The following is a 22,978-nucleotide window of genomic DNA, read 5'->3' on the forward strand; positions in this document are numbered from 1 at the left end:
CAAGTGGTTATTAAATTATATCATCAATTAATAGTTTGAAGGATGATGATTTTGAGCTCTAAATTAGTTATCCTAACCAATTATAGCAGATTCAAATTATCTTGTACCAATTCATTCTTCAAAAAATATTATTAATAATCAATGAACTATAACTTTGAACCTCTGAGCTAGGAATGAAAAATATCTTAGTGGCCCACAACCCCTTCACCCTGCCAAAGAGAATATCCTCGGCTTCAACACCCTCCACCCCCCGCCCCCCCAAAGAAAGTCTAAGTTCTAGTTTAAGAAAGATGGTTTAGTGGGGTTGAAGAAAGCAGCCCTGATTTACATCAAAAGGCTATATTTTAAAACACTGTCTTTAAGAATCTAAGTAGCAGTGAAGAAAGCAGTGCGTTATTTACTCTTAGGTCTTGAGAAATAACTCATAAGGGAACATTAGTGGAGTCAGTTTATCTATATCAGTATATCTCTATGCTCGTTCTATAGATAGTCTTTCAAAGTTGAAGACTGGCAGACAGTATTCTGATAAATATTAAAATCATATAAAAGAAAATCACTCTCCTTACAGTTTAAATAAAAGCACTGGAACCTTTTAATATCTTGCTCTGATATTAGGCCTTATGTAAAATGTTGTATTACAAACAGTAACACTTTCCATAGCAGCACTCATTGTACTTGGGAATACACCAATAAGGAAATTTAAAAAGCAAGCCACAAATTTAATATGACTTGTTTTATATGTTGTGACAGAAAGTAAATATGTGCAATGCTCACTTCTGGATTAATGTTGTGTGTGTGCACCACAAAATCGCCAGCATTTTATGGAGCATGTGGATAATGTAAGCGGTTTGAGCTGTTTCACTAACATATCAATAAAGTGGCAATTTGTTATATAGCCAAATCTAATGTCACTGATGCTCCAACTAACAACAAAGACAGATGTTGCTAATTAAGTACGCATTAAAAAACTGTTAATACTGATACTCCATTAAAACCATATGATAATGAGACTTAAATCTTTAATCAGAATGATCAGCAAAACTTTATATATGGAAATCTGTGTTTAAGACGTTTTCATTTGAGAAATAAATATTTGGCCTAGCTATGTCGTGTTTTCATGCAAAATCTTTCTTTTCCCCTCCAGGGAGAAATAAGATATAGAAACAGAATATGAAGATATCTGTATTTTGTTTCCTTTTAGCAGACATTCCATACACCAAGCCTCGGGGATGAAGAGTTTGAAATACCCCCGATCACGCCTCCTCCAGAGTCAGACCCCGCCCTGGGCATGCCGGATGTACTTCTACCCTTCCAAGGCCTCAGCGATCCGGTGCCTTCCCAGGGAAGTGAATTCACACCCCAGTTTCCCCCTCAGAGCCTGGATCTTCCTTCCATTACAATCTCAAGAAATCTCGTGGAACAAGATGGCGTGCTCCATAGCAGTGGGTTGCATATGGTAGGCAGCAAACTGATTGCTTCAAAGTTTTCTTTATCCTTTGCACTCCTGACGGTAAAGATCTGAGAGTTCCAGTTCTGAAACATGCTCATGCCTGTCTACCTGTGGACATGGGGTTGTTCTTTCCAGTGCCCTGTGAACCCAGGTACTACTAGATCGCCCCCTGGTATTGGACAAGAGAGTGTTGGGTTGGTTGACAGTCACATGAAAGAGGATAACCCAGCAAGACCTTCCTGTTTGAAATGATTTTTAAGGAGTCTGATTCATTGGTGTGGAACTAGCCAGTCTTCCCTTCCTTGCCTTTGATTTAACAAGGAGGTGTAGTGTCCTTGAGTTGAAAGTTTGCCCAGACGAGATTTTAGAAATGGGAGCCCTTATCAGGTGTCTAGGTCTTTTGCATTTGTTGGATTATAACGTAATGTTTATGATACACAGTCTGTTCCTACCTCAAATGAAATATCAAACTGTGATACAGAGAAAGGGAAAACGAATAATTGCTTATAACCAGCAGAGGAAAATACAGAGCGGGTGATTGTGTGAAACATACCTAATTGTCTTATTTATTGTTGTAAACATCGACTAAGGTACTCCAGAGAGCCAAGATTACTAATGCAATAATTTTGGTTCTATTTTTCTTAGTGTGCAATTATAGTCAGCAATCACCAGAGTAAATCTACTTAAGTATTTTAAACTCTTCTGCTGGGATGGTTTTGTTCTGTTTTGTTTTTTTGTTTTTTTTTCATCATATGTAAAGGATTTGCGTCTACCTAGGTGAGGTACTAAGCAGACATTTTAAAACAAGATTAATAGTTTATAGGGCTTTTTTTTTTTAACCCTGATAAAATGAAACAGATGTGTTGGTATAAAAAAAATAAATAAATCCTGTTGCTTGTTTACATATTTCTCTGCATATTAGGACCACACCAGTGATGTTTACTGGTTTCATTGTTAATTTCCCAAGATAACAACAGACGATTGCAAAATATGTAGTGGATTAGCGTGCAGAGAGTCTGTGTGCTCTCTGAAATATAAGAACACTGTCCCAAATAGGATTGCGGAAACATAATTTTCTTTGCCTGTGATCTTTTGTGTTTGAGCTGAATACCAGGGTTTTTATTTTTACTTTTTTGTAGGTAAAGAATGCAGCCAACAGTCGGGAAAGGGTCATTAAGTATTCATAAACGTTCCCCACCATCACAAATAATTGTTTCCTGTGGACTGTCTCTTACATTTTTGTCCCTTTGACACTGGAGAGGAGGGTTCTGTCTTGTTGCTCTACAATCAGGCTTGCAATGTTGTGCCTGGAAAACAATAAAAATAAAGAGGGTGTTTAGTCACCAAGGGAGTTTGCCAGGGTTCACCATTATTCATAGCTACTCAGCGAGGCTCATTAAAGTTGTGGAAATAGTTAAAAGACCATATAATGCATGCTAAAATGTGTACTTTATTAAATTGGTAAATATTTATTAATAATATAAGAATCTGCCTTTAAATTAAACATCTGATGAATTACCTTGCCTTAAAGCTATAAAACTGTTATTGCTGCTATAAAAAAGTGTAAAGGAGGCATTTTGACTATGAAATTTCATTTCATGGTCAATTGAATTTACTATATTGGAAAGAACTAAAGATGGAATCATAAAATAATTATGATATTCACATACACTTAAAGAACAGTGCTTTCACGGACTGGCGTTGGGAGAGGACTCAATTTTTAATGCTGCTTTTGTAATGTATTGCTAATCACTAAAGCAGTTGAATTATTTCATTGATTTTTAAAAGTATAAGTACTTTAGCTAAGTGCAGACTGTTGTCGTGGTATTTACATGGACCTCATCCCATTTATTGATGCCTTTCTGAAGTTTTGCTGAACCTGAATGATATTTGTTTTGGCTTGAAACAAACTCAGCTTGTTGAAAATTCTAGTGGAATTTCACCTTGAAGAAATGTCATGGGATTTTAAATCACAAATGTTGGAAAAAATAAAATGTACTAGGACAGAATTATGATGAATACAACGTGTCGTTGGCTTTGTTCTATGTACTACCTGACATGTTCACCTATAAACTTGAATTCAGAATCGCCAGAGGCATGGTTAAAAATAGGTTATGTCAAGGTTCTTCTATATCTCCCTGTGGGGACCGAGTTGGCTGGCTACATCGTAATGTTCCTCGGCAGCTCCTGGGAGATTTCCCTCAGGAAGGTCACCAGAAAAATAATAAATACTACTTTATACATCATGCATTCGGCTTCCCAGTTTGTATGGCTGTTTTATACCTTATGCAAGTGAGACGTTTTAGTATCTAGCAGCGTATGACTGTCTGTTAAGGATGGCTATGGCGAATTAAGACCATCATATAAGAAGAAAAGCCAGCTTGTTTATGTTGTATTGAACCAGCTTTACTTCGGAGCTTCATTGGTTTTCCTTTAGAAAGAATGACAGTTTGTCACATTACTGAGTAGCTGCGTTTCTGTTGGCAACCAGCACAACGTGTTTATCTTCCGTACATTTATGCCCTTATATTTAAAAACAAAAAAGCAGGAACCAAAAGGGATTAAAAAAACACGAGCCCAATGATGATTAGCATTCACATTTCCAAATATGCAAATAATGCTCTAGTATACAAAAGCGAATTGTTGAAAAAGTGAAAGTGGATGCATTTGTGACTTCAAAGAACAACCTTGATTTGCTTGTTGTGGGTACTTGTCTTTTAAAGCGGTGTGTGGTGGGCAAATAGAAATTGGTTACAAATTCCTTACCTCTAAGCCTTATTGTCAGTGTAGATGATCATCTGGAAATTATTTTAATCTACAAAAGACTGCAATCTGAAAAATCTACATTGAGCGCACCAAAAGGTTTTTTTTTTTTTTTAACACCTCTCTATAATCTGCCCAAGTAGCATTGACATCAGTAGTACATCAATTTCAGAAAGTGGATTATTTTTACTAGACAGCTATTGTGACATATTGGGTCAGTCATAAATGAAAGATATTCATGCAAGCATGCAATACTTGTAATGAAGTCTCACTCTGACCTTCTGTATGATTGATTCTGTAATTTAGTTTTCTCAGGCAGTGCCTGAAATGAAATGAAATCATGTTGAACAAGTTTTGAATACCCACAGTGCACCAGGAGAAGAAAAATCTGCAGCCCTAGAGGCTTGAGAGAGAGCAGCTGAACGATTTATCTCTATGCTATTATAGCCTTTGCCAGCATTCAACATTTCTTTTTTTTTTTTTTTTTTTTTCTTATTTGGCTTAAGTACTTAATTCTGTAGGTAGCTGTAAATGGGAAAATAAAATGCTGTTCAGATTTAAAATGACAGGACAGGAGTATGTGCAGGGGACTGATAAAATATCTTGAATAGAACTGACCTTTCATGTAGCTGAAAGTTACTGGGGGATTCATCCTCATAATTACCATATAGATTATTTTTATTTCTTTCCTGCAATGAAACATTTCAGAGAGCAGTAGTGCTGATTGAATGAAAATTGAACTTGTTAACATTCTTTTCAGCTTAGCCTGTTGTACATAACAGAAGGTTAGCTTTGATGAATTTCAAAATTCTGTTTGATAGCCAAGAAACAGACAGTAAAATAATTGTCTCTAGTCTGATATTTTGTATGCCCCCCAAAAGAGAATTTATAAAACACACTGATAATTCACATACTTTTTCTTCATACATTATAGTTCATGTTTAGAGGACTGACATTTTCTGTTTGATATGCTTTGGATTTAATTGTGATAGCACATATTTATAGAAAATGCTACATTGGTCCTCTAGTAATATCAAACATAGTATGAGAAAATTGAAAAAAATGGAAGTAAGAGAGGTATGTTTGGGTATGGTAGTCTCAGTACTTGTTAAGAAAAAAAGAGAAAAAAGTCCCATAGAAAATAAGCATACAGAGAAGAAAATTACAAGGTATTAAAATACTCCTAAGATTCCTAAGTCATCATCTAGGCAGATAGCATTTTTTAACCAGAAAAAAATATGGGACTATGTAAAAATAATACATCTAAAATTACCAGGCTTATGTTAGAAGTTTTTATTTTCCATACAATTGCTTGGTATGGCTCTAATTTTGAAGTTGAATTATTTTTGTTTTTACAAAATGACTGGCATCCCATTTTTATACTTTTTAAAATCTTGCATTAAGAGAAATAGCAGACTTTCAATTAATGCATTGCTTTAGTAATGTTGCTTAATGTGTTGCAGCTAAAACAGTTATTTCATGGGTCATTAATGTGTTTAATGCATGGAACGTTCTATTAAAACAAGCCCTTATTATTGTTATGAACTTGTTCATTGCCCTTGTCAATAGAGTCTGCAGAGCTGAATTCCCTAGTATGATTACCATTAGCCGTTGGGGGGGAACTAACAACTTCCCATACACATTGAAGGATGACTTCAGCAATACTTCTCTTTGGTCATGTTATGGCCAAAAAATATTGTTATTGTAAGTTAACAATAGAAAAAGCATGCCTTATGTAAACAAACATCTCAGTCTGAATGGACTGGGACCTATCTGTTCAAAGTCCAAATTATAAAACTCAAACTGTATTGACTTTCAGCAACTATTACCTGAGCACCTACTATGTGCTATGTATTGTTCCTAATAATAGAGACTGCTTATCCTATTTATAAAGTCATTTCTTGATTACCAGCACCTCTTCCATGTACTACACAAATTCACAGTCTGATTACTGCTTTAAAGATGCTTATCATCAAAAGTCAACTTGAATTTAGCTGTTACTGTAACTTGATAACTGTGTGGCCCAAATGCCCAAGCCATGGACATTTTTACGAGCTGCCTTTCTTAGTAGAGCAAATAGCCTTGTACCATACATAACTTAAAAGAACTATTCTTTATTCTTGGCCTGTAAACACCTACTGACCCTGATCCTATAAGTGTTGTCTTTCAGGTTGAGTTAACTTTAGGGTCATCTATTAAAGTAGGGGTGTGTTCCAAACTTCTACTAAACCTGATTAGCTATTGTGCAGTGCGACCGACGCGTGATTACTTGCTTGATGTATTTATAGCATACAAGGAAAAGTGTTATTAGAAAATCATGCTGTGATTTTTTCCCCCTGGATCTTGTTTTCAACATGTATATTCTGTAAGTAGTTACCTATTACACTAGGTATTACCAGTACTTGCCAGTGGTTCTAGGACTGTAGAGACGCCATTTTACATCACTTAAATTCCCAACTAAAGCTGGCACGGTAACACACATTTCTTCAGAGGGATGAGCTTTATCTTAACATTGCCCCATTTCCTCTTGCTCACAGCACTTGGTAGCCTTTGAAATGGTCTCCTTTGCTTGTTTAATGGTTTATCTTCTGCCCTAGCCTGTCTCCCTTGCTGCTGTCATCAGCCGGTCTGGAACAGTGTCTGGGGTGGAATACACTAGGCTTTCAATTAATATTTTATTTGTTAAGTATGTGAATAAATGAAAGGACAGTGAAAGAATATTTGTTATTAAGAGCATACCTTGACTACTAAATAAAAATGGAGGAGTGGGAGTTTAAAATATAAACAGCAGTAAAAATGGAAGTCCTCTTTAAATTTTTAATTTAGGACTGAATAAAATAAGCATGGCGCTGACTTCTTGATAGAACAAAGGAGTTACAGGGCATATGAGTAAAATACCATTAAGTGTTTTATTATAAACTCTTGAAAATTTTATTTTGTTAAGAAACTATTAATTAACTTTTGGGAAGACTGTTTTTCACAAAACGTTCACATGTAGGTATGTTTGATTATAACCCTGAGAGTAGTTATTAAGTAAAAATTATCTATTTCGGTGCAGATATTTTGATGAAGTTAAAGTTTGTGGTATGTAGGTCTGTAATTATCATTGGTATGCATTTGGCGTAACAACATTTGTTTCAAGGTCTATTGGGGTTTAGAATATAGTGGTTAGGCATAACTATTGATTGTTGTTAATTTGGAAATAAAATCTTAACACGGCTATTGAACATAACTTAATAATTGAGCATAAAATTATTGGCCTGAATTTCATATTTGTAGTTCTCTGGTATTTATTAACATAAAGCAATTTTTATTACTGATAATTGTTTAATTACTCCATTTCTCAAGAAGTATTGATTAAAAAACAGCACAGTGAAAATGTACTTAGTCACACTCTTTAAGACGTTTGGGTTATTTGTTCCTTAATCAGATATTATCTTCTATTATGAAAACCTAACATGGGATTGTGATAGACAATGGTTATTTGTAAAAGTAGGTGGAAGGTACATTAAACCCATTTGTATGTTAGATTTTTTTTAAATTTTATGATAAGATCAGCCCAGATGGAAGTAAGCACTATTATAATGAGAAAAATAGATAAGAGAGAAAGATAATGGGTGCTATTTAAAATAAAAAATCAATTTGAAAGCTCCTAGCTAGTATTTGCAAAAGAAAAACCACCACACCACAGTACAGAGGATGTGTAATTATGAGTTTCTAAGTAGGCAGCTCAAAGATCAACGCCAGGGGTGGAAGCGAGAGGGGGTTCGTTCACCCTCCGAGAGGAGGCCATGGAGAAGACGGCCTGAAAGAATGAGTGAAACATACTTAAAATATATACAGGAGGTTGAGTTTTCTTGGCTTAGGAAATAAGACCAAACTCTATCCATTCTCCTTCCCACCCCCCAAGGCCCCGCTGTATCTTTATGTAGAGTGTGGACCTGGTCAGGTACTACAGCGATTCACACAGTAAGGGCATTTCTCACCTTGCAGTTCTTTTTCCATCTCGATTAAGTCCAGGAGGAAGTCTCAATTTGGGCCTAAGAAGTCCTTCACACCTGTCTCTCTTTTGTCGGTTTTAAATCAGAGCCTCAGGCAGGGCCCCACTATAGATGGCTCTAATGGTATTATTTTTTTCCCCCTTGATATTTATTTGACCTCCATTGATCACGGGTGACCCCAGTTTTCCGTTTATTCTAGTGATCTAAAGTTTCCTTTATTAATATAAAGCAATGTGTATCTTCACAGTGCACTCAAATGATTAATGTTCAATAATAGCTTCAATAATAGTTTAAAGCAATTTAAGGCAATGAAGGACCACTGCCAGAAATAGCCATTCCTTGGTTTCCTGGTTTTTTCTTTTTTAGAAAAGACAAACAGGCTCTTTGACCAGGTAGAGAGAAAAGCTGAACACTCCTCCCACCAAGACGTCCACAGCTATTACGCCTTGGTGATGGGTGCGTGCTGGCAAAGAGAAGGCGTGGCACTTCCCTTTAGAAGTCCATCCTTCCCATTCCGTGCCCTTCCCTGATTGTAAAAACTAATCCTTGGGTACTCTTTAAAACACAGGCTGAGATGTTAGGCTATGTTATATTTGTATTTGTATTTACTTCTAGTTAAATCACATTGTCCACAATTGATTTACATGGGTTGCCTGTGAGGTATGATCAGTTAATATTTATTGTAATGAATAACCCCCACTAGATATATACCAAGCCTTTCAACTCTCGATGGCAGGCATCCTTCTACACTGACTGAAATCCAGACTTCTGAGAATGGACTACTACGTGTCGCTTTCTGATGGTTACTTGCCTCTCTGGCATCATAGGCAGCCTTGCTCTTCCCGACCCAGTGACACTGGATCTGCTTTCCTTATCCATGGTGTCCTCATGCCCCGGGCCTTTGCACATGTTCTTTTTCTCTGCCTGGGATGCTATTTCCTCTTTTCTGGCTTTGTTAGCTTCCACTCCCCTTTACACCTCAGCTCAGTGGAAAGTGTCTAGTGATTTCCCTCCTATGCATGATCTGGCCCACTCCCACCTCTGCAATCCCATTACATGTCATTCCTCACCTGGCCTACCCACTCTCATCTGTGTTAGCCTCCTCCCCATTTCTCACGCATGCCACGCTCTCTCCCTCCCCAGACTTTGCACATGCTGTTCCCTCTGCCTGGAACATACTTTCCCCTTGTTGGGTGGTTGGCTCTTCCTCATTCTTTAGATATCAGCTCAACTGTCATCTCTGAGAGAGCTTTGCTACCGACCCAATCAAAGGTAGTACCCTCCCACAAAATTGTTTTTGTCTGTATAACCTATTTATTTTCTTCACAGATTCCTTTCCTTTCCTTTCCTTTCCTTTCCTTTCCTTTCCTTTCCTTTCCTTTCCTTTCCTTTCCTTTCCTTCCTTTTTAAGGTGAATGTTAATGATGAATCTCAATTTATAAAACAAGTGAAAATGGAGTTGCGTTTGTTAAAGGGAAGTGGTGGCAGTGGAGATCCCAGAGACACCTTCATCTCTCTCCGTGAATACGTGCCCTGGCCACTGAGCCCCTAGGGCTCCCTACTGCACCAGTTTCCCACTGATATCACTAGCTTTGTGGCCCCTGAGGCTCACTCTCACCTAAGAATGGGTATAATAGCATCTAATTCTGGAAGCTATTTAGAAGATTTGCTTAGAAAATGTATCTTAAGCTTAGCACAAATCCTGGCACATACCGTGTTTCCCGAAAATACGACCAGGTCTTATATTAATTTTTGCTCCAAAAGACGCACTAGGGTTTATGTTCAGGGGATGTCATCCTTAAAAATTATGCTAGGATTTATTTTCTGGTTAGGTCTTATTTTCGGGGAAACATGGTAGTAACATACAATAAATGTTCCTTTTTAGTACAGTGAACCTGGCTGTTTGTCAACAGGAACTCACAAGCAACCAAGTCCATCACACAGGCATCAATTGCAGGTGAAATTCAGGAAGAGCTGGTGAAGCCAAGAAAACTAAGTTCTTGGCTTCTTGTTTGACCGTGAGATCCATCTGAAATGCTCTCGGTGTGGGATGAGTCAACCCAGTATCTATACGTGCTGATACTCCTTAGAGTAAAAGAGCAAAATAACTTAATGAGAAAGCTGTGTAAATCATATTTTACGGCCATGCCAGTTAACTAATTTATCATTATGCAGGCAGAATTAAAAAGCTTCATTTAAATGTACTCTGGAAGTTGCTTGCAGATATTTTTACATCTTTAGATCTAAATACATCTGCAAGGACTTTTAGAAAGCATTCTGAAAGGCATGTAATATATATAAGAATAAGACAGCTTAATTCCCAGTAATTGGGGGATGGAAGTGACGTAAGCAAGCAATGGTGGAACTTTAAAAGAACGTGGAAGAGTGGACAGGCAGCTCACATTTTTTAAGAGAAATAGCTAAATGTATAGTAGAATGCTAATAAAAAATGATCATGTAAAATCCACTTTTGTGACACAAGTCTGCGAGAGATGCCTGACAATAGAATGTAACATTTTAAGAATAGTGGACGAGATTGTGGTCAGAAAGACCAGGAAAAGTGGGATTGTTCTGATATGTGTAACACATCTCTCCAGGATTCCACAGGCAAATTGATAAACTCAGAAATTATTAAGAAATGGAAAATTTATATATTTAGTATTCAGTCTTAGCAACTATGGACTGTTTTAACTACTTGTATATCTTTTTTTTAGTTTTTCCTGACTAAAGTGTTTTAGTTTATTTATTTTATTTTTTTATGGTTTTGTACATGGAAAAAGTTAAGATGCTCCCCTCCTTACTCCTCCAATCTTACCCCTTATAATATAACCGTTGTTAAGAGTTTGAATGTACACTTTTCTTTTTAAACAAAAAGAGGCTGTACTCTATAATTATTTTGCAACTTGCTTTTTCACTTATTGTGTCTTGCATATGACTCTAATCAGTGGTTCTCAACCGAGAGCAATTTTGCCCCTTTGGGGGCACTGTCTGGAGATATTTTTGATTGTCATGACTGGTGGGGAGAGGGTGGTTGCTACTGGCATCAGGAAGGTGGTGGCCAGGGTTGCTATAAACAACCTACAATGCAAAGAACATCCCCCACAACAAAGACTTGTCTGGTCCAAAATGTTAATAGACCCAAGATTGAGAAACCCTGCTCTAGGTCAATACACATAAATCTAATTCATTATTGAAAAAGCTTCAAATAAGCTTTGTAGGGTGGTAGATCGTAATTTATTTAACTAGTTTCCTTTTGATAGCTATGGCTTCTTATTTAGTGGCATTTACATACTTACTATTATGAAACCAAATGTTCCAATTTAGTTATTTATAATTCGTATCTTTAAAGAGCAAAAAGAAGACTTATCAGAAAGACTCAAATGTGGAACAGTTAAGAATTCATAGGCTTGTGTATAAAATTAGATTCTGGGTCACTGTGAGTCAAGAGAATTTGGTTTCAATAAAATCACAGACTCACTTTAAATGACAAGTCTTAAAGTAAGTCGTTTGAAAAGCATGTCTTCATTTTTATTTTTTTATTTTTGGAATTAGAAGAAAAGAAGCAATAAATCTAAAGCCTTTTATATGACTGCCAAAAACAGAAGGCTACTTTTGAAGTGGCTGCAGTACCTTTCAGAGAAGCTAATTCTGATTATCTGTACCTCCTCTTTATACATATTTTTTAAAAAATCCATTAGTACATTAAATCATGGTGGGTTGAACAAAAGAAAACACAGCAGGTTTAAGATGAAAAAAGGGATATCCAATCCTAAAGACATTGAATGACTTCCAGATGCCATTGACATTGTAATTCAGAATGGGAATGACTAAACGGTTAACCACAGCGGGGGTTTGCAGAAAAGGTGCCCTGAGGCAAACAGATGTTTGCTCAGTGCTTGCCCAGCCCATCCTGTCTGCTTAGGTCACGTGCATTCCTGGAAGGAGAAAACAGAGACCTGGTTCTCCTCCCCTAAGAGCTGGGTAAAGGGTGATGGGACTAGAACTGTTTGTGTGAGGAGGAAGGCAAACCAACTGGGGAGCCTGAAAGGGTTGGACCTCTGCTTTCACGCTTTCCTTCTCATCGGTTTCCTCAGGAAGAAGCAAGAGTTGGAAGTTTATCTTTCCTTTGCCAATAGGCTTATTATTTTAAAGTCATATGACCGTTCCCTGACATAAAGTCAGTGACAGTTCTATCCTGAAATAGACCAACTAGGCTGGATAATTTGGGCCTCGTGCTTTTGACCTCTCAACTTGTGATCATGAGTCCTTATAGTTAATAAATTCATGAAGATCATCCTCCTGGGATAGGTCAGACCTATCAAAATTGCAACAGATCAAACCCATCGAAGGAGCTGCTCACATTAGAATTTCATTGATTTCTTAAAAATTTCAGTATACGTGGCATATGGCATTATATTAGCTTCAGGTGTACAACGTAATGATTTGATATTTGTATATATTGTGAAATGATCACCATAATAAGTCTAGTTAACATCAGTCCCCATACATAGTTTTAAAAAAGTTGCTTTTTCTGTGATGAAGACTTTGAAGATCTACTCTCTTAGCTTCTTTCAAATATACAACACCGTATTATTAACTGTAGCCACCATGCCTGTACATTACATCCCCGTGACATGTTTATTTTATAACTGCAAGTTGGTAGTTGGTACCTTTTGACCCCCTTCACCCATTTTGCCCACCCCCTAGTCCTCATAAGTCCATTGATATTTGGGAAAATTAAAAGAGTTTCCCTCCCTCCCTGTTGCCTTTTTAGGATCAGAGCCACGCACAAGTGTCGCAGTACCGGCAGGACCCCTCCTTGATCATGAGGTCCATTGTCCACATGACCGATGCTGCTCGCTCTGGGGTCATGCCTCCTGCTCAGCTCACCACCATCAACCAGTCTCAGCTCAGTGCCCAACTGGGGCTGAATTTGGGAGGTGCCAGCCTGCCCCACACTTCTCCTTCACCTCCAGCGAGCAAATCGGCGACCCCCTCCCCTTCTAGCTCCATCAATGAAGAGGATGCTGATGAATCCAGCAGAGTAAGTTCATCATCCTGAGAATGTGGGGTCACCCCGTGCTCATGTCTTTGAACTTCATTTATGGTATTACCTTTTTCTTCATGGATTTGGAATAGCATTTAAATTTATGATGGTTTAGTTGTTTTCTTCACTCTTTTTACTTATTTATTCTCTGTGTAATGTGTATTCAACTGGAAATTCTCCGACGAGTTGTAAGGCACTGAGCAAGTCCTTTAACTCTTGTATACGCCTAGTTTTCCTCATCTGTGAAAGGGAAGGCTTGCAGTTGACTTTCCAGGATTCCTAAACTGCTCTGGTTCAAAATTAATGTCCACGTGGGTGAGTTTCATCCAGTGACTTGGCTGAACTGCGGCCACTTTGACAGCCTTGCACCTTGGATGATGTTTTGTCACTTCATAAGTTCTGATCGTTTCACACCTTCGCTTTTGTCTTGGGAAATGTATATTATTTAAATGCACATAGTTTGAAATAAAAATTTAGTTGCAGGCATGGTTTTTCTGAATGCCAAGAAAAGCGTTCTGTTCATTAAAGTTCTTTATTCTGGGTACATAATTACTCATTCCTTATTCGTTAATTATGTGTTGTACGCCTACTCTGTGCTTGGCATTTTCCTTGGTTCTGGCGATACCAGGGTTTATAAGAGAATTACTACCCATGGGGCTCCCCACTGGGAATGAATAGCAATGTTGAAAACTAGAGGCAGATGTGATTAGTGGTATAATTGATGTATCTGCTCTGCTGAGGTTGTAATCGATTCTGCTTGGGAGAGTGATCTGAGGAAGACTTTATTGGGAAGGTGATATTTGAATTAGGTCTAAGAGGATACATAAAAGTTTCTGCGGCAGAAGAGACGGTCCGCCATTCTGGTACAGGGAGCGATGGAAGTGCATGTCAATCGATGGGTATCATGAATAGTTTGACATGGGCAAGGAAAGGAACTAGAGTTGAAGAAAGAAATGGCGGAAATGTGGTTTCTCCTGTTGGTAGTTGATAGCTGATTATTTGCATAGAGGGATGGCGTAAGCAAATCTATTCTTTGGAAAGAGAACCTTGGCTGTATATAGAATGCATTACAAAGAGAGAGACTGGAGAAAAGGAAACCAATTAGAAGACTTTTTTTTTTTTTTTAATGAAGTATTTCCCTTTAGCAAAGAAATGGACAGGAGGTACCAGATTAGTGAGACATTTAAGAAGGAGAATCATTAAGGTTTGGTGATCCACTGGAATTTGAAAGAAGTAGAAGATAAATGGGGTTTTAGTTTGAGAGTCAGTATGGAAATCAGTCACTGAGAAGGCAACCCAGGAAGAGAGGAGTGTTGTGTTTCCCCAGGAGGACGGTAAGAGTTTGGCTTGGTATGGGTTGGATTTGAAGTGCGTATTCTTGAGGCTAAACTCAGTTCATTGGAGGTGAAACTATAGACTTGGGACCATCCGCACATAGATATGAAGGCAGGGAAGGAGTCAGGATTTCTCAGAGTGTGCAAGGAGCAAGTAAAGCCCAGAACCCTGCACGTCATTTATTTCTAACTAGCAAGTGGAAGAAGAGGAGCTAGAGAAGACTGAGAGGAGCCAGGGCGGTGAGAGCCATGTTGTAGGGATTTCAAGGACAGTTTGGGCTGTGGCATCATGGTAGCACCCCCTGGGCGAAGGCACTAACAATCTCCGCTCACTCTGACAAGGACCTCCATGAGGTGACGTGAGAAATAATGACTAAAGAAACTCAAGGGATACGAGTAAGGCACAGCTAAGTTGTAGATGGTCATTACGCAACTCAGAGGGACACTTTCCGTTTCAGTCACATTCCCACTGAGCTGAATACTTACCTCTGCGCCAATCTGAAAGTTGGCACTTCTACACAGAAGCTTGTCTGCGATTCCTGAGCCGGCTCCATGTTGAGCGAGGGTGTAGGTTTTATGTAAAGACAAGGAATCCAATTTGTTATCTTTTAAGCAACTTAGCTGAGAAAGGAAGGTTCATTTTATCGTTGATCAGGTCTCTTTTGGGAAAAGCAATTTCTCCACCTTTCCCAACCCTTTTGAGTCAACTACACAAAAGTTTCTTTAGGAGAATTAATTCTAAGCTTTGGTTTAAACTGAGAGCATCTTCATTTCTCGTTTGTTCTTAAGAGGTAATGATGATTAGGGCAAGTCAGGTTTATCCAAGAAAGATGCCAAAGGTTATCAACATTGGAATGTTTTTTTCCGTTTTGTTGTTTTGTTTTTTTTTACAGAGAATGAACTTGAACTCCTCTCATTTGGAAAAAAGCTGCCCTGAAATTACTTTCATGTTGTCATTGGTTAGATTATTGTTGCTGGTGCAAACAGTACCAAATTTTATTCTTCCATGAAAAGAATATAGGTGTTTGACTCAATTAGAAAAACCCGTGTGTGTGTGTTCTCCCTTGTGGCTTAATATTTTTTCATTAAAGAAAAGCTTGACTCCAGTTGAAGCTCTAACTGCAAGGCATCTGACTCCTTTGCACGTTCAAATTCATTAATTAATATGAAACAAGTCTCACTTCTGCTGAGAATTTAGAAAAAAAGACTATGCGGTCTATAAAATTAAATTAATTGTGTGAGTTAGGAAAGGTGGCGTTTTGGAGGAGAGATGGCATATGGCTTAACACCCTCTGAAGTATGTAAACTATTCGTATAAAGTATGGACGTTGTTATCACTAAAATCGTACAAAAAATAAGTCCACTTGGAAGTAGACTAGTGGTTTCCCAACACCTTGCGGGTTCCCAGCTCTCAAAGACAAGTTACCCATTTCCTCCCTAGGAATTTTAGTAATTGGATTAAGTTCCAAATGACCCTCATTCAGAAAGTAATGATACTCTTAGAAAATTTGAATTAGGATTTAAGACTCAAAGCCATTAAAAGCCAATCTGTTAGTAACTCGAATCTATCTCTGTTGATCTTGCCCAAGGCTGGCTTTTAAAACAGATTTTGTCAAACACTTCAAGGTTCTTGATGAAGTTAGCTGCAAAATTATCTTCAATATAGTCATATTATAACCTAGGGGGGTGAAACAAGGTTGATAAATCATCTCCCCTGCTTCTCTGATAAGTACGTTATATGATCATTGAAATCAGATGATGGTAGCACGTGAGTCTGGAGCTCAGTTGTACATATGGTTGGAACGCGGTCCTCATATCATTTCTGTGGCGTGGATCTCACCGAGCACATGTTCTGAGTATGAGTGAGTGTCTCTCCGGTAGTATTCTTCTGGGTAGGCTTGCTTACCGTATGTGATAAGTAGCTTGTTTTCAGCCTTGGTGAGTTTAAATATCAACCGTTGCTCCGTTACAGGTTTTCAGTTTTGTGAAAGGTATCAAAGTCCTTTCTATCTCCAGTTAAAGGAATTTTTACATTTTTACATTTCTTGTTCTATTCTTTAGAAAGTTATTATTTTAGAAAATGAAGCTTGCACCCTTATTGTTCAAGCGTAGGGGTTGTCAGTAATTTCCATTTGAGTTTCTGGAGACCCATTAGCAAAGTCATATTCTAGTCAAATAAAAAAATCAGCCTCAAGAAATCAATTTGGGCCAATCATGCATAGGGCATGTGACTGTGGCAGGGGACCTTATTTAAAATATGTGAATGTGCTCAACCTCCTGAATATTATTTAAGTTTATTTCTAAAACCTCTGAAGATGTAAAATGTTTTGTTTATGTGTACATGTGTAGCCTAGCACATATATATATATATATATATATATATATATATATATATATATACACACACACACACACACACACACACAGCATTGCTGGTACAGTGTTCTGCTTTTCATTACTCATAATTGCTACTTAGAGCATATGTTGTGAATGTATTGAAGATACTTCTGAGTCTCATTAATCAATGTTCTAAATGCTGATCTCTGCTGTCCAGTTAACTCTAAGCAAATCCACCCCTCCCCCACTTTGGGTGGTGATTCGTCTGTTGATGAAGCTTCATAAAACCTTAGCAGAACAATTGCGGACCTGAGTCAGTCTTACTGCATTCTCTGCAAATACATTCCAGGCAGTGAATTTTTCTTCGTACTTTGCAGGCCATCGGAGAGAAAAGAGCTGCTCCAGATTCTGGCAAGAAGCCCAAGACTCCAAAGAAAAAGAAAAAGAAAGATCCCAACGAGCCCCAGAAGCCAGTGTCAGCATATGCCCTATTTTTCAGAGACACACAGGCTGCAATTAAAGGTCAAAATCCCAATGCAACCTTTGGAGAGGTCTCAAAAATTGTAGCATCTATGTGGGACAGTCTTGGAGAAGAACAAAAGCAGGTAAGGCAACGATCCATCATGGCCACATATTAAAACGTTATCAGTAAAAAAAAAAAAGTAAAAAAAAAAAAAGTTACCAGTGTTCCTAACACCTTTTCTGAGTGAATACATTCACTTACTATGACCACCTCTCACGAAAGCCTTTGTAAGCTATGGAATTAGAAAGCACAAATACATAAACTCAAACCACTCTCCGGTGATAGGGATTTTCAGTCTCCTTAAGGGTTCACAACCCATTCAGAGGAGAGTTGGAGGAAACTCAGGCGGTATCCTGCAAGTATCAACTTTAGTGATCATCTTTTCATTTTAAGTCGTGTGGAATTTTTCCCCTTTTGTTCAAAAAAGGCACTACAAAGCGATTAGGTCCATCCTGCCTGCCTTTTCTTTGATCATCTTTCTGAACTCTTGCGCTATCCTAGTGGGTTTCCAAACTTTGAAGCCGCCTCTGCGTGTCTCATTATTGTCACCGGGCATTTGAAATTTTATTCCGTTCATTTGAAAGCTTGGCAGTGTGAGAGGTAGTGAGAGATGAGCCATGCTAGTGAGAGATACTTGCTTAGGGCCTGGTCTCCTCTCCTTCCCCATGTGACTCCATACAGTGCAGAAAAAAATGGCTTCCTTGGGGGTCAGTCCTCCCCTTCCTCCTTGAATGAAACTCCAATGACCATTAATAGGAGTTAACTTTACATATCCTCAGAAGAATAGGCCCATATGTGTAATAACAGAATAACTGTTTCACGATTGAAGAGAGGAAAACCCTTGATTTTTTTTTTTAACAAACCAAGAACTCATTTTACTACCATGTTTCCCCAAAAATAAGACCTAGCCAGACAATCAGCTCTAGTGTGTCTTTTGGAGCAAAAATTAATATAAGACTTGGTATTATATTATCTTATATTATCTTATATTATATTATATTATATTATATTATATTATACTATACCCAGTCTTATATTACAGTAAAATAAGACTGGGTTTTATATTAATCTTTGCTCCAAAAGATGCAGTAGAGCTGATTGTCTGGCTAGGTCTTATTTTCGGGGAAACGCGGTAGCTGGTTTTGTTGGGATGGTGCAACGACAGAATTTGCTTGTTTGATTGTAGTGAGCGAGTTGCCGTATGTAGAGACTGATTTTCTTATCCCAGAGACGGACTCCTAAGGAGCACACTAAGTGCTGTATCTAACTTTTAAACTCTGGAGAGAACGATAACTGCTTGGTCTAACAACCAGCCATCACACCACTGTTAGAAAAGGAAACCTACATCATGTTTAATATACTGGGAGGTATTTATGTAACTCATTGGTCTCACTAACAGAAATCTCCCATCTTTTACTATTTCTGACTTTTTGCTTCTCTGAAAGAAAACCAAGGTCGAAAGGCCTCCATCTTTTCTGTCTTCACACACTACCAATTGGTGGTGGTGGTGGTGGTTTAATTCTAATTCTCTGATTGGGCACAGTTTAGAAATGTGTGTGAGGGAAAGAAGACATTGATGGAGAAAAACTCATTACTTTCTATAATTGAAACCATTTGCAGCAAATTTTATTCTTTTTGCTACCTTGTTTACTGCCTTAGCATGAGGCCCTCAGCTGTGACTCAAGAAATCTATGCTAGGACCTGAAATCTTTCTCTCATTTGCAACAGTAAACATCAAAATTGTGCTCCAGTGGAGGTGGCTGGGTTTCGATGTTTTGTTTTGGGGTGTGTGTGTATGTGTTTCATTTAAAAATCAAAGCCACGGAGACGTACATTTTATGTGAGTTACGTTGTGACCTAAATTGTGCAACAGTTATTTTATGGCTCAGAATTTGTATGCTAAAGGTGGTGCTGATTGTGGTCTTTTAATAGGTGTATAAAAGGAAAACAGAAGCTGCCAAAAAGGAGTACCTGAAAGCCCTGGCCGCGTACAGGGCCAGCCTTGTTTCTAAGGTAAACCCGGGTAGGGGCAGGAGTGTCACTGAGAGTCACCATGTTGAAAACAGCCCTGGAGCACTGAACCCATAAAAGCAACGCCCCTTAGAGTTGACCAAACAAGCACCTTGAACAACTCATACATTGATTTGCTTCCATCCGAGATTACTGGCATGATGGCGTGAGAAATGTGTTCATTTAAGCTGCGAAATCAAAACTGTTTCCAAAAGATTCACTGATCTCTGTAGATGGTGTGCTGAAGCTATCTGGGCAAATTTTAAATAGCCTCTTATTCTTTCTTTTCATCAGGGCCTGAGATGTGTGTTCATTCCTCCGTGTAAACTGGGGGCACATTTGTCAGGCATTTTTGGACATCCTGTGATAAATTCTCCCGCGTTTACATTATTGCAATAGGGGATATTGCATTTTTGACCAAACTGTTCCACATCATATAAATAAATAAACTTCATGATTATTTAAAATAAAATTATGCTCTAATACTGAAGAAAAAAGACATGTATATGTATTATACATAGAGTATACAGCGGACCCTGATGTATTGTAAAATGCACCAGCGTCCCAAAGCAAATGTCACTGTAGATTATTATTACCTTGATCCAAAGGAACCTGAGCCATTACATTATATTATTTTAACATTTAATTAACTTTGTCTTTAGCTTTCCAATGATTTAGAGAGGCTTTGGGGAGGGTAGTTTGAGCTAATGGTTTTCTCTTGATGTATTTCCTCTGGCAAACAGAGATTCCGTTCCACTGTCATTGCTGTTGCCTGAAGTACCACAAAGGGCCCCCAGGCTCCGTCTCTGTTGCTGGCAAAGCTGTTTTAAATAGGTTTACCCCTTTTTCTCTTCTTCCCCTGAGTTGTTTCTTCTTTACATTAAGATTTACCATGGGCAGCTGCTCAGAATCAGATCAAGACAGGGCCTCCTGGTTTTGACAGCTCGTAGGACACTTTCCACTTCGTTAAAAAGAGAAAACATCAGGTCAATAGAAAAACCTTTTTTTGAGACTCTGCAAGGCAGACACTGAAAGATACTCTCCCGATTCTGGCTTCAGATTTGTCACTGGCAGAAAACAACTGAATGTGTGGACTACAGATATTAAGAATTGAGGTGTAGTTGATGGCTAATTAAATAGAGTGATGCGAATACAGGAACGATGTGCATGTACTTCTTAAGTGGATCATTGATTCATTCATTTACCCAGAAGCAGGTGGAGGTGATCTTTGTGCATTAGACACAAATAACTGACCATCCGTGCAGTTAAGCCAACAGCTGGTAACTCAGAAGGCACTAAGGAAACAGCCCCCATGCCTGGCCTCAGCAAGCCTATGACCGACTTAGAAGAGAAACCTTAAAAGTTATACATTGGAGCCTAAAAACAGGATTCAGAAATATTTCTGGATGGAATGCAGTGACTCCAAAACATCAACAGGATGGGATGTTCAAAGAATAAATCTAAAATAGTGTTTGTTTCTTTATTGCATTTTCTTTGAGCCAGTGCAGTTTGAGGGTATCCTGAATTTCTATTCAGAGGTCTGGCAGGCAGCGAGAAGAGCCCTGGAGCTAGAGGTTGAGAATAATTTCACCCTGAACCGGAAGTCTGAAAGAGCTGCTCCTACGGCGACCACACAAGAAGCCGCATCTAATTGTGCAGCGCGCTGATTAGCCCACATCTGAAGATCTAGTTCTGTTTTGAGAGCCCACAGTGGAAAGAGGAATGGTGACCAACTGTTGCCTCCATGATAAGGAAGACTGAAAATTAAATCACGTTCCCATATTGAAAGAATGAGGGAAGTAAGGATTTGGGAAGCATGGGATGTGGGTCCTCAAATGTGAAGGCCGTCATAAGAGAGGGACACCTCAGTTTCATCTCTGTGCCTTCGATTGAAGGATTCATCCCCGGAGTGAGGCTACAGGGAGCAGGATGGCAGCCTCCACGGTAGAAATAACAAGTGGGTTGCATCATATGTGCACATAACTCACACCTCTTATTCAGAGCTGAGGATTCAGTCTCTCATGATGTGACTCAACTATCACTTTTAATCTTCACAGCCACCAAAAAAATTACCAGAAGCTTAATCTTCAGTCGTAGCATGTGTTTAAATAGAAACCGTCAGCTATGGCGTTTCCTACATTGAGTGACTCTCCATGTAAGGTCACTTCTCAGGTTCTTTCTAATAGAAGATTTTATAAATCTGAGTACTAAAAATCTAGAAATAAATATTTCAAGAGAGTGGATATCAGCTTGGTGCCTCCATCTGCTCCCATTCCCCCCTCCTAAACTGCCTAGTTTTGTGAAAAATAAGAAAAAATTGTCTTTCAGAGGACTCATTCCAATCACTATTGCGTTAGTAAATATATATACTTGTGGAGGTCATTGTGTGTTTTTAGTGCAAAATGTAATAGGTAGTTTTTCTCCATGTTGTTTATCTTATAATAGGTTATTCAGTCAAATGAGTGTTGGAATTCTCCACTTATCTATGACTGCTTTGATAAATTCTGGGCATCTTTGAAAATATTTAGTAAACTATCTCTAAGGAATTCAGTTATGTGTTTCTTATATTCAAGTGAGCACTGTTATAACTAATCACGCAAATCCAGGGCTTTGAAGTTTTCTAGTAGTAGCAGTAGTTTTGTGGTAGTAGGGCTTCATGAATAAAATGAGCTAACATCTATTAAGGCTTCCCATGGGCAGGCACTGGTCTGAATGCCTCACACAAATGAGTTAATTTAATTCTCACACACTCTACACAAGGTAAATACCATAAAAACCCTATTTTGTAGATAAGGAAACTGAGGAACAAGTGAGTGAATGAACGTGCCCAAAGTCACAAAGTTAAGTCACAGACGTAGATTTGAACTCAGGCAGTCTGTTCTCTGTTGTTGATACTTGGGGGCAAGGTTAGTTTAGACTTAAATGCCGAAAAATCGTTGCTTTACTATGTATCAGTTATCTTGCTACAGTAGTGCTGGGTAACAAGCAGCTACCAAGCCCAGTGACTTAAAATAAACAAATAAGGATTTATCTCAGAGAGTGCCCGTGAGCTGGCTGGTACTCCACATCCAGGCCCAATGGGGCAGGATCAGTGGTTCTGCTCATCGGTCAGTCTGGAGATGGGGGGTGGGGGCATGGGGCTGGACTCATTCACATATGTGGTAGTGAGCTGGCTCTTGTGTGGGGTACCTGGGCCACATGTCTGTCATCACACATGTGGCGGTGGTAAGTTGAGAGAGAGATAGGGGAGAAGGTGGGGTGCAAGACCTCTTGAGACCTCACTTTCACCGTATTCTATTGACCAGAGCAATGGGACAAGGCCAGCCCAGATTCCAGACATGGGGAATTTGATTCTGCTCTGGGAAGAGCTAAGATGTCACGTGACAAAGGGCTTGTGCCCAGGGAAGCATGAACAGCGGGGGCCATTTTCCTAAGCAATTTACGATACTTAAAAATACTTCAGTATTTTAAATCCATGTATATTTTAATATTCTGGACTCTTCTCTCCCTAAT

The 22,978-nt window shown here is 38.5% G+C and overlaps 1 protein-coding gene across 4 annotated transcripts in view; it reads left to right on the plus strand.

Moving 5' to 3' along the window:
• The window catches only part of TOX3 (TOX high mobility group box family member 3), a 102,050-nt gene that overhangs the window by 77,113 nt on the left and 1,959 nt on the right, over nt 1-22,978 (plus strand). For 2 of the 4 annotated variants that reach the window (XM_074314895.2, XM_074314892.2), the window contains exons 3-6: nt 1,205-1,456; nt 12,989-13,258; nt 17,310-17,537; nt 19,388-19,468. In XM_074314895.2, coding sequence (XP_074170996.1) covers nt 1,205-1,456; nt 12,989-13,258; nt 17,310-17,537; nt 19,388-19,468 — 831 coding nt within the window. Of the gene's footprint in view, nt 1-1,201; nt 1,457-12,988; nt 13,259-17,309; nt 17,538-19,387; nt 19,469-22,978 lie in introns of all 4 variants that reach the window. The other 2 variants (XM_074314893.2, XM_074314891.2) reach the window with 1 other exon arrangement.

Source organism: Rhinolophus sinicus, chromosome 8 (assembly GCF_057876585.1).
Source record: "Rhinolophus sinicus isolate RSI-liver-muscle chromosome 8, RSI-T2T, whole genome shotgun sequence".
Classification (NCBI taxonomy): Eukaryota; Metazoa; Chordata; class Mammalia; order Chiroptera; family Rhinolophidae; genus Rhinolophus; species Rhinolophus sinicus.